This window comes from Protopterus annectens, chromosome 1.part1 (assembly GCF_019279795.1).
Source record: "Protopterus annectens isolate FY-2018-M chromosome 1.part1, PAN1.0, whole genome shotgun sequence".
NCBI classification, from domain to species: domain Eukaryota; kingdom Metazoa; phylum Chordata; order Ceratodontiformes; family Protopteridae; genus Protopterus; species Protopterus annectens.
Window position 1 is genome coordinate 450148931 of NC_056726.1, and position 12874 is coordinate 450161804.

At 41.1% G+C, this 12874-nt stretch overlaps 1 protein-coding gene across 8 annotated transcripts in view; it reads left to right on the forward strand.

Moving 5' to 3' along the window:
- Nucleotides 1-12874, forward strand: part of B3GALNT2 (beta-1,3-N-acetylgalactosaminyltransferase 2) — a 1092678-nt gene that overhangs the window by 736378 nt on the left and 343426 nt on the right. For all 8 annotated transcript variants that reach the window (XM_044075837.1, XM_044075856.1, XM_044075828.1 and 5 more), the window contains one exon: nt 11992-12070. In XM_044075837.1, coding sequence (XP_043931772.1) covers nt 11992-12070 — 79 coding nt within the window. The remainder of the gene's footprint in view (nt 1-11991; nt 12071-12874) is intronic.

The following is a 12874-nucleotide window of genomic DNA, read 5'->3' on the forward strand; positions in this document are numbered from 1 at the left end:
TATATTCCAGATCCAGAGCAGGCTTTGCTACAGCAGTCCTGCAGGGCATTTTAGCTACACCATCCTTTACATAGATCCTCCACTCCCAGATTGGCTATGGTACTCTACCCATATGTGATGAATGCAGATGCATCCTTGAAGGACATAGTACAGTTTTGTACCTACCATAAATGTAGATGTCCGATAGGTATGCATCTGCAGTCAGGTTTACCTTCCCTCCTTCCCCTCTGTGGTATTTCTTGGGTACTTATCCCTCTCATAGCTAGCTGGGGTTATCTATTATGGTGTATTTGTTTGTTTTATATATATATATATATATATATATATATATATATATATATATATATATATATATTTTATTTGATAAGATTAAGTCTATTAGAAAATCTGATCAATTGTTTTTGTTTTCATCCTAGGTTCCTTGGATTAGCTGTATCCAAGCAAACTATTTATTCTTGGATCTCAAAGGCTATTTCTTATATTATGCTCACAAAAATATTGTTGGTGACTCCCCTTTGGCCGCAACAGCCTTGGTTCTCTCTTCTGCATTTAGCCAAGGGCAGTCATCACAAGATACCTCATAGGGTGGACCTTCCTTCTTCTGTAAAGGCTCAATCTACTAGAGCTGTGGCTTCTTTTGGTACTTTTTTCAAGGTGTTGGATACTAACTCTGTTCTCGAAGCAGCTACCTAGACTTCTGTGCATACATTTACCAAGCACTACAAGTTGGATGGAATCTCCAGAGCTAAAGCTGGTTTTGCTAGGACCATCCTTCATGGCTTCCTAGAGATTCTGCTGACCCTTCCTCCTCCCAAGTTTCTTCTTGAGCTTTGGCACTCTTCCAAGATGTAAGGAATACTGTAACCAGTGAATGGAAGGACATAGTACAGTTGCATAAAATCTTACCATAACAGTAGATGTCCTTTCCTTCACTGTTGCAATATTCACTCTCTCCCTCCTCCCCCAGTCCATTTCCCTCCTGGATGTACTGATTAACTCTTGGTTTTCCTTGGACTGGTGTTCCTACTGGGGCAATCAGTTCTAAGGATGGTACGTCCAGGTGTCACCTTTATGCCCTATGCTATACGAGGAGCATACGTGTGACGTACCTTAAAGCAAAAGTAGGATTTTGTATACTAGCCAGACATTGGGCTACCCAAGGCAGGGAATCCCAAGATACAAGGAATACTGCAACAGTGAAGGAAAGGACAGCTTCTGTTATGGTAAGATTTTACCAACTGTGCTTTCACCATATCTCTCCCCAAAGTCTGGGGTTTACTATCAACTTTCAAAGGTCTGTCCTGACTCCCTGTCAGGACCATGTATATCTAGGTTGCAGGATTCAGACTGTACCAATGATGGTCTCTCTTCTACCTTCAAAAATGAATTCCTTGACAGTTTTCTTTGTCTCTTCTTCCTCTGCCTACTATTCCAGCCAGCCAGTTTCTTCAAGCCCTGGGATTCATTACCTATTCTATTCCAATGCTCCCTGTTGCCAGACTGCACATGGGGGATCTTCAGTGGTATCTCAAGTCAGTTTGGCTTCAGCATTGCCACACTCTAGATTTCAGTGTTCCTGTCCTTCCTTGTCCAAAGCGGGAACTCAACTGGTGGATTCAGTAAGTTTCCCTCAATCCAGGCTTGCCGTTTCAGCCTCTGGTTCCTTCTCAAGAACTATTTACAGATAATTCAGACAGGGGGTGGGGGGCTTTCTGTGGTCATCTCAAAGTCCATAGTCTTTGCCCCCATCCGTCAGAGGTCAGCCTATATCAACATCAAAGAGATGAGTGCTCTGATTCTGGCCTTTCAAGTTTTCTACCCCATGCTGTCTCCAGGCCCTTTGAAGGTTTACATGGGCAACACCACAATGATGTGCTATGTAAGTAACCGATGGGGGGGCACAAAATCTTGCCTTCCCTGTAGGGTGGTTCTGCAGGCCTAGGATCTGGCTTTGAGTTATCAGTTAACTCTTCAGTGCAGTGTATATTCCCTTGTAGAAAAATTTAGTGGTGGACACCTTGAGCAGGTCCAAAACACAGGCACAAGAATGGATGCTTCACAGAGACATGTTTCTGGATGTAGCCCATTGGTAGGTACTCCTCAAGAAGATCTTTTTGCCTCCCCTCTGAACACGTAACTCCTTCTTTTCAGTTTCAGAGTGCCATGCCATCTGGCATAGAAGACTGATACCTTTTCCTTTCCTTGGAAGCGGATGTTTCCTTATGCATTCCCTCCCCTTCCTCTACTTCCAAGAGTGCTGCAAATGATTTAGCTGGACTCCCCAAAAGTCTAGTTAGTGATTCCATTTGACCAAGACAGAATTTTCTCCCTCTTAATGCTTCTGGCTATTGGGAATCATCACAAGTTGTCTTACCAGTTGGACTTCCTCACACAAGACAAAGGGTCACTCATCCAGCCTCACTTTTCCAATCTTCAACTGCCACTGTGGGTGATAGGTTTTTGATTCCTATTAGGCCCCTCTTTTCTTAGGATACACTTAAGGTTTTAAAGGAAGCAAAGAAAATAAGACTGTTTGCAACCAAACAGTCTTATGTCCAACTGGAAGCCGTGCTTATAACCAGGATCCTTTTTCAGTGGGAGGTCCTCTAGTTCTCTCCTATTTGTGTGAGTTGCTCTAGTTTGGCATGGCCTGTTCTTTTGCAAAGGCCCATTTGTCAGCTGTTTGTGGTTGTTTGCCATTGAATTCTCCTTTGACTTCTCGTTTTGAGGTCAAGCAGTTCCTTAAAGGCATCCTGCATCATAGGCACTCAACGAAGCCTTGTTCTACTACCTCCTTGGAACCTTAATTTTGTATGTGATTATGTCAATTTTCATTCATTCCTCAACTAATGGGACTCTGCCGTTTTACTAGCTCGTGGTTACTAACAAACTCTGGAGCTCCTTCCCTACCTATAATGCACCACTCCTAACCTCCCTCAGATCTTGTTTTCCATTTTAGCATTAAGATGTGGTTGCCTTCAGCTGTTGAGTCTTCAGTGAAAGATAAGTGAATTGTTTATTTCTCTTTCAAAAATTTTTCTGACAGCTGTTTCCTTAGTTGCTGAGCTTCGCTTTTCATTCCAAACTATTTATTTTGCTAAATTTCTTACACTTTAGGTGCAGATCTTTCCTACCATTGCTGGAAGGCCTAATTCCTTCCCTCTACCATATAGTAGTAGTGTAATCTCGGCTTCCCTTTTTCTACAAGTTTAGTCTTGTAACTTTCTATTTTAATTAGTTAAATTTTATCTCTTGAACGAAGGAAATGTCTGAAAGATCCAGCTGGTTGTAAAAAATGTGACAAATGTGGGCATAATTTGCCTTTGTCTGATGCCCATAATCTTTGTGTGTATTGTTTGGGACAAGAATACTTAAAACAGGACTGCAGTATTTGTCGTGAGTTCAGCCCCCAAGCCTTGGCAGATAGGAAAAATAAGCTGATTTTAAAAGGATTACTACCATCCTCTTTTTCTGAAGACATAGCTGGGGTTCAGTCCCTCAAACAAAAAGCTAAAACCTGTTACAATGGTCTAGATCCTTGAATTCACCTCTCCTACATCTTTTGAACTGAGGAGAAAGAAAAACTGGATACAAAACTACAGCTGATCTGACCATCATCAGATCTGACCACACATATCTCTGATCCTAAGTCCTGGGATCTGACCAAACATATCTCATATCTTATGTCTTTGGATCTGAAATCCTTGCCAAGGACTACCTATTTGCCAAGCCTGGATCTGGTTCCTTCTTTTTCAGAGAGGCACTTGAAATCACCATCCCTGGAATTCTGTCTTTCCTCCAGCAGTCTCTCAAAAGCAGATGTGGAGAGGATGATGAGGAAATTTTTCATGGAGCAAATTCAGAAGGGAGTTCTCATGGTTCCTGTCCCTTTGGGTGAGGAAGACTGTCCATCTTCTACTCCACCTATGTCAGCTCCTTCTGTAATTCAACCTGTGGTTTTAGAGCACTCAATCTGACCGTCCCGGGTTCTTCTGTTTTGGATCCAAAGAGAATATTGTCATCATATCTGACTGTTTCTCAGAGTACTCTGGCTTCGATATCCTCTGAGCCAGATGACTCTTGTAGCCAAAGCTTCCCTGCTTGATCAGAGAGGATGGGATCGACTTTGAGGTACTTGGAGCCATCTCTTCCTCTCACAGCCTCAACATTGGATAGCTCTGCTCTAACTTCTGCTTCGGTGGATTGGTCCTGGGATAGAGGGAGGTGACTAGCCACAGATTTGCGTTCTTGGTTCCATTGGCTTCCTTCTCCATGGAGCAGTCTGCTTTTGAGGTAATGAACAGGGTATTATCTGCTCCGGCTGGTCAGATGGATCTTTCCCCCTCGGATCCATCCTCTTTCACTCAGATGACTTTGCCCTGTGGTCCCCAACATTCTCCTCCACAGGTACAGCCAGCTCAAAGTTTCCAGTGTACCCAGTAAGGTATCTTGAGCTCTTCGATACTTCTCCAGAACAACTCACCGAAGAAGTCCCTAGGAAGAGAAAGTGCAAAAGGAGGTACTTAGACTCCCCACAAGAGTCGCCCACTGAAGATACTGACTTAGACAAAGGTGAGGTGCCCCCAAAATCACCACCCAAAGATGTCTCATTTGGAGACATTTTAGAGATCCTAAATCAAAAAGGTGGCTGGTCTTCCCAAAACCCCTCTCCTGAGGAAGCAGTTTTTCTGGAAGCATTTGGGTACTGGTCCGTCCACCTCCTAAGTTACTCTGTTCGCTGATGATCTCATTAATTTAATTTCCAAACAGGCGTGGAAGGAACCTGATACTAGTGAGCCACTGGAGTTTCAGTAGATGGCATGGTTGTGGCGGAGACTACAAAAAAGGAACTGGCTGAACAGAGCTTCACTGTCCATCCTCCTAATAGAGTGTCAAGGGCGATACGCAGTTTTGGGAAGTGTGTTTATGTTTTAGTGACGTTTGCGCTTAGGTCACTGAACTATTTATGGAATTTCACTAGCATACAAACAGATTTGATTAAAGAGTTATCCAGATCTCTTTCTAGAATCGGTACTGATGAGACTTAATCTGCTTTAGTCTCTCAGTTGGCTACTATACAGGCTATATGAACAACGGCACCACAAACTGTAAAACACACCAGCCGGGAGGTAGCAGCTCACAGTTGGATTGGATTTTGGTGACACTGTGAGCTGCTACCTCCCGGCTGGTGTGTTTTACTATACAGGCTATATCCAATTCATCCATGAGGCATATCTTGCACACGGCAGAAGGTGCCTCAAGGGCTGTGGGTTCAGGCAATTCCATCAGGAGACATGCTTGGATGCGCATGTGTGATTTTGCAGAGCCCTTCAAATCTTCGTTCGTCAGTACTCCATTTTATGGCCCTTCTTTATTTGGCCCTACAGTATAGGACACACTCTCTAGGTGTGAGAAAGACGGAAAGACTCTCTGCAGTGAGTGTGCATTTTTGACCCCTCAAAGGACCTTTTCTAGGAATCAAAGGGGAGGTTGAAAATTCTGGGTCAGAAAATCTCAGGGTCCTTTCCAAGATGCACGTGGAGTTACTTTCCCCAGAGGCAGAGGGCGGGAATGGTACTGGAAGACGTTGCCCCTGCGGCAGAGGAGGTCCACAAAGCTGAGTGTCTAGAGACTCGTTTTCCAACAGACCCTTTCAGCGCTCCTGAATTTGAGGCCCAATTGCCTACCTCTGAAGGTAGTCGGGGTTGCTTATTTCTGCAGTGAAAAAAGCCTGGCTAAGTATAACAAAAGACAGTTGGGTGCAGAGAATTATTATAAGAGGTTATGTGATTCCCTTTTCCCTTACTCCGCCATTACCCAGGAAAATTTCCAATGTTCCACCCAATCAGAAGGATGCAGCAGTTCTAGAAATCCAAAAGCTGCTAGAAAAAGAGTCATCCAAGAGGTTCCACTAGATCAGATATAATCCGGAATTTATTCCATATTCTTTTTAGTACCAAAGAAAACGGGACTGGAGACCAATTTTGGATCTCAGTGTTTTGAACAAGTCGGTTCAACACATGAAGTTCCAGATGGTCACGATTAAGTTCATTATGCCCTCTCTGGGCAAGGATGACTGGATGTGCTCAATACACCTTCAGGATGTATACTATCACATAAATATAGGCAGACAATCCAGACTTGCACTTCTGGCTGGGATCCAATCATTATCAGTTCAGAGCACTACCCTTTGGCCTCACCACAGCCCGTAGGGTTTTCACCAAGAGCAAGCCAATGGTAAGAGCCCACTTGAGACTGCAATGACTCCAGGTGTTTCCCTACTTGGATGTCTGGCTCATTACTGCCCCAACCAAGCATTAACTGATAGAAGCTTAGGATCAGGTGTTACAGACCTGTTCGCATCTAGGAATAACCATAAATTGCAACAAGTCTCACCTGCAACCAACTCAGATATTAGAATTCATAGGGGATATGGTAGGGTCACTTCCTCTAATGAGGGTTCAGACAATGAGGACACAGGTCGGGAAGATAATTTGCAGTGCCAGAATTTCAGCTGGATTGATTTTACAAGCCATCGGATCAATTTCAATGGCAACAATTTTAGTTCCTTTAGCCAAGATACCACATGAGATTTCTTCAGTGGATGTTAGCAACACTATGTTCAATGCTTTCTCAATCCTTGTCAACAACGATAAGGATAACCCAAGTATGCAAACTATACCTGTACTGGTGGGTGCAGTCGTAACAGCTGTTATGATGTCATCCTTTTTTTCCTCCCTCAACCCAAGGCCATAGTGACCATGGATGCTTCCCAGATTGGGTAAGGAGGGCATTTTCAAGGGAAAACAGTTCAAGGCACTTGGTCCCCTGAAGAGGTCAATTTACTTATCAGTGTTCTGGAGATGAAAGCTGTGCTTTTGTTGTTGCAGGCTTTCCAAGACTCTTTCCATCTTGGGACAATTGTAATCCAAACAGTCAACTTGTCGATAGTTTGGTACATCAACAAACAAGGGGGAACCAAATCTTATCCCTTTTGTCGAGAATCCCTCAAAGTGTGGCAATGGGCAATTTCCTCCAGCCGCTTTCTAACAGCAATGCATTTTCCATGGACCTCCAACGTGATAGCAGGCAAACTGGGTAGGTCCATCTTACTACATCACGAGTAGCCTCTCAAGAAAGTGATGCAAATGATTTTTAGTCAATGGGGCCAACTTTGCTGTGATCTTTTTGCATCCCTTCTAAACAACAAGTGCAGTAGCTATTTTGCCCTGGTCCCACCCTCCATAGGAATCTCCGAGTGTCACTCTGCTCTATGATTGGCCCCCGAGTCTTCTTTATGCTTATCCGCCAACTCCCCTAATACCCAAATTCCTTCAGAAAGCAGTCCGGCTGTAGAGCAAAGTCATCCTTATTGCACCTTTCTGGCCTCACCATATTTGGTCCCTTTCTGTCGCCTCATCTACTGTAACCACCTTTGATTCTGGATTCAGTTCCAGACCTTCTGTTTCACCCAACAAGCATAATTCATCCAGATGTCTCAAGTCTCAAACTAACAGCGTGGGTTCTCCAATTCCAGTAGTAGCCAGGCAGCCTCTGGTCTCTTCCCCTGTATGTTCCATAATTTTGTCTTCCCATAAACCATCTACTAGGGCACTCTACAGGAGTAAATGGGAAAGGTTTGTTTTGTGGGCAGAGCATGATCAGACTGATCCCTTTTCTGCTCTGATTCATTCTGTTCTTGAGTTTTGGGGGGAGTTTGTTTAATGGGGGTGCTAGTTCATCAACTATTAAAGTTCAACTCAAAGCAATATCTACCTTTCATGTTGGATTTCAACATTCTTCTCTGGCTTCCTCAAAATTGTGCAAGGCCCTCTTGAAAAGTACTCTTCTGCTAAGACTCCCTTTTAAGGACCCTGTGCCTCCATGGGATTTAAATTTGGTACTGCAAGCCATAATTTGCAGCAACTTGTGATTTAAAGTTCTTAACTTGGAAAACTATCTTTTTGATTGCAATTACATCTGCTAGAAAAAATTCAGAACTTCAGGCATTATCTTTTCATAAGGATAGTGTCATGCTATGTACCAATGCTTCCTAAGGTGGTGTCAGAATCTAACATTAACCAGTCCATTAACTTGCCCATCTTCTCAAAATTTACAAATAAAAGAGAATATATGCTTCATTTATTGGATGTTCAAGACAATTACATTTCTACTTGCATAGAACAAGATAGTTTAGAAAGATAGACCACTTATTTGTTTCCTTTGCACATAATAAACTAGGCGAATCAGTCACAAAGGTGACTTTGGTTAGATGACTGACAGACTGCATCGCTTTTATCTATAACAAATTGAAGCTTCCCTTAACCAAAATCTTTAAAGGCTCTTTCAACCGGATGTATGGCAACTTCTGTTGTTAGGGCGGCAACTTGGTCAAACACCCATATTTTTATCACTTATTACAAACTAGATCTGCTGTTGAGGGGAAGAGCAGCCTTTGGCTCAGTTGTACTCAGGAATGTTCTTGCTTAGAGGCCACCCGGGACTTTAGGTAGCTGGGAACTCTGTCCCATTAGTTGAGGAATGAATGAAAATTGACAACATCAGATAAAGACATTATGTACTTACCATAACATTCTGTCTGTGTTGTCCATTTTCTTTCTTCCATAACTCCCCACCCACCTTCCCCTTCAATTTCTTCATACTTATCTCCTTTATGTTGAACTCCAGTTATTGTGTTTTCTTTATGGTCAATCTGTCATGTTGCAAAGAAGGTCTGAGGGAGGTTAGGAGTGGTGCAACCAAGCCGTGGTGTTTTGCTGAAGATATTGCTTTTTTTTTTTCATTTTTGTTCCTCGGCAACTTTAGCAGTGTAAACAGAGTTCTTTCTACAGGCTTCTTTTCAGGTTGCAGGTTCAGCTTCTCTGCAACATTGTACCTGGAAGACTGTCTTATTACTTGCTCTTACTTCTGCTTGGAGGGTTTCAGAGCTTTAGGCCCTTATGGCCATCCCTCCTTTTTTAATTTTTCACAGGGACAGGGTGTCCCTTTGTACTAATCCTTCTTTTATGCCCATGGTGGTCAATAAGTTGTCCCTGAATCAGGCAGTTCAGCTCCCTTACTTGTTTCCTTCTCCCCTGTCTGCTAGTGAAAGGGTCTTAAATACTTTGGATTTACACAAACAGCTCAGGTATTATACTTTGGATTTATGCAGACAGCTGAGGTGGTATTTGTATAAAACAGAGGCCATTTGTAAATTTGACCAGCTTTTTGTTTCCTTTCATCCCAGGATATTGAGTTTGGCTGTTTCTAAATAAAATGTCTCCTCCTGGATTTCTAAGGCCGTTTCTTTTTGTTGTTTAAATGGCAAATGCCTCTTTGCATTAGTGCTCACTCCACTAGGGCTGTTGCCTCTTCTGGTGCTTTCTTCAAAGTGTTGGACACCAATTCCATCTTTGAAGCTACTCCTTGGTCTTCAGTGTTCATTTACTAAACATTATAAATTGGATATAGTTCCTAAGGATAGAGAAGGTTTTGCTGGAGCCATTCTTCATGGGTTTGTTGAGGGATCTTCCCAGCCTTCCACCTCCCACTCCTTTTCTTGAGCTTTTATATTCCACCTACTGTGAAGAATACTACAACAGTAATAAAGAAGGGCATACTACAGTTGTGTAAACTCTTACCTTAAACAGTAGATGTCCTTCTTTCTGTCTCTCCAATCCCCTATTCTCCTTTGGTTCCTCTCCTAGCCAAGGGTCTACTTTTTCCGTCTGTATTTTCTCCTTCTGGATGCGCATGGTCTTTTTTTGTACTATGGAGACTTCTATCTTCAGAGGCAATTCAGTTCTGGGAAACTTCATCTGTATGTCACCTTTATGCCCTACATCTTGTACAGGGAGTATACATATGAAGTACGACGCATGCAACATTGAAAGGCTTTGGTATACTGGTTGGTCATTGGGCTGTCCTTGGCAGGAGAAACCTACTGTGAGGAATACTGCAACAGTGAAGTGAAGGACATCTGCTGTTAGAGTAATATTTTACTCAGCTGTACTTTCTCTTATCAAAACCTTGTAAATTTTCTGCAAGTTCTACAAGCTTCTTTAACCTTGGTTACCAAGCCTGCTTATACTTAGGGTACTGCACATTCTGTGATCACATTTTATTCTTAATAGTATTCTTGACTGGTGGTTATTCATATGTACTGAAACATTCCTTATATAAGTTTAAGTGAAGCCTATTCTTACAGTGAAAATATGGGTCTTTTGTTTAATATGGAGAGAAACTGGAATGTGGGTCAAGTTAAAGTGAATCCTTATCTCCTAAAGGAGGTAGCAGTTTGAAATGTCAAACCACAGAGACTGACTGGCCGAAAAAAACAGACTTGTATCTGCTAACCCCGAGATGGCCACCTCTTGGTATAGTCCCTTTTCTTCTAGGTATGGCAATCTCAGTTAGTGTATATGCATTTTGGGGGTGTGATTTGCTTGCCCCCCACATTGGGAGTGCAGGGAAGCTTGCTCCCTTGCAGAAAAGAAGTTAGAAGAAGAATAGTGGTGATCAAGAGTCGCTCTTCATCGGAGTTTTTGTCTTTTGGCACTCGACATTGCAAGTGCTGACATTCAGTAGGGAGGCCCTAAAGGACTATCATTTGTATGCAGTTGTACAGTGTGACAGCTGTATTTGCTGTTTGTTGTGCTGTACTTAGTGTGACAGCTGTATTTGCTGTTTGATTTTTTTTTCATTAAAAGTGTCTTGTTAAAGGAATTGATGATAACACCTGACAGAGAGGTAATTCTCTTTGAAGTTGGTATAGCAGTAATGTCAAACTGGTGTTGACATGCATGTTAATACTGAAGCTCTACAATAATCGGACCTGGTTGCAATTGACAGTGGTAATTATAAAGTCCAAAATGATGGGTATTGCTAGAGGAATGTCTTCCATGAAAAACTACCGGTGTCGGTTTCATAATACAGCTACTCTGTCTTTAAGGGGATTTCACCAGGTCTATTTTCTGTCTTGCCTTCCCTCTGATGTCTTAGAATTGGGTTCTTAGAAACATGGACTTATTTCTGCCTGATCCTTTTTATTAATTTTTTTTTTGTCCTTCTTGGCCCTGTCTGAATCAGATTTTTTTTTCAGTTTCCAGTTTAAATGAACTTGAAGAACTATCCCATTTTATATGTGTTTTTGGTGATGGGTCTGATGTTGTAGTATGTAATATTATGCTGATCTCCCAACCTCAAATTCTGGTGTGGAGTACTTTTTGGTGATGGCTGATGTTTTATTTCTCTGAGCTGCTGCTCATTCATTTTAATTTCATTTTAAGGATTTGTTGTTTTAATTATGTAAGATCTTAAGTTCTGTTTTTAATGTTCTGTGTTATTGAGATGTTGTAACTGGAATTTTAAGTTGGGGAACATTGTTGGTTGCTTTCATGTAGTAAGTTTATTATAGAGCTAGGCACCTCAGGTATTAGTTAATTTGTAACATGTGACAGCCTAAACAAGAAGTGATGATAATGCCATTTTGAGCTAAATTGTTCAAAAACATTACTAGTATTTCATATAGTAAAAGGAAATCTTGAAGAATATAATTGCCTTTGTTTTATTTATTGATATACTTGATTACATCTTTTAGTTTAAATTGTTTTCATAAAGTTAAATGTTTAAGTTGTGGGATGCAGCCCACACCTGTTCAGGTCTGAATTTAGTTAACATTGTATTCAGAGTGTAGTGTAAAACTTGTTTTAAGATTACTTTGCTGAAAGTTCATCTTGCAACTTGGGTGTGTGTACTGAATGGGTAGAGTGTACTTTGCTTTAAATCAAAAGCCAGAGAACAGATAAAATGTTTACATTCCGTAAGGAAATGCTTGTGATTTCTTCAACAATTAAAGGAAGCAGATACACTTTACTGCTGATGCCATAATGTTTGTGTTAAACACACGTTTTTCCATGTTTCCAAATTAATCAGTTTGCTTACCTGCTTTTTTTGTACCATTAAGTTTTTTTATTATGTATTTTTTAACAGGATGAAGATGGATCACTGCCCAATGGAAATGAGTATGGAAAGCCAGCAGTAGCTGGAGGATTTACTTACATTGTCCACGGTATGATTTTATTTAGTTATGTATGTATTTCCATTTGTTGACTGGTAGGTGAGCTGGTCTGTTCCCGTTTTCAGCTATGACTCAGGCTCACATGGAGCAGAGAAAACATGCATTCAAAGTATTTACACTTGTGATTGTATGGTAGCCGTGACAGTATAATTACAGTAAGCTTTAGCAATTAAAGGAAATTTACAGCATTGACTACTAATATACACTATTTACATTATTGGTATGCTTATTTGCATTACTAGTCCAGAGAAAGTGTCAGTGATTAATAATAATATAAAAAGATGGGTTCCCATAGTGAGCAGTAGCATGGAATTATTTTATGCATAGTAAAATCATGAGAAGGTATTGATTACACGCAGTGGCACATAACATTTCTAAGAGCTGTCAACAGATGTACCTATGTGACTAATTTGCCTATTAAAAGTAAAGTCATAGATAGTGCAGAAGCAAAATGCCCTTCTGAAAGAGTATTAGTAGCATCAAATTTAATCTGAATATGGGCCTCTGGTGGTAAAATGTGGGCTCTTGCTTATCATCTTTCTTAGTTTGCATTGTCTCCCAGTATTGAAATATCTTACGGTGGGACTTTTCGTAAAACGGTTTAAAATAATAGGTAAACTTTGGAAAAATTATTTGGTGGCAAATCTGTTAATGATGGCTGACATTAGTATATTTCAGCAGTTGAACTGTTATTTTTTCAGCTTTTAGTAAGAGTTACTGTTTTGTATGGAAATGCTCTGTGTGATGAAATTAAAGTTAAGTAAAATATGAATAAAAGAGCACTTATTTTGCATT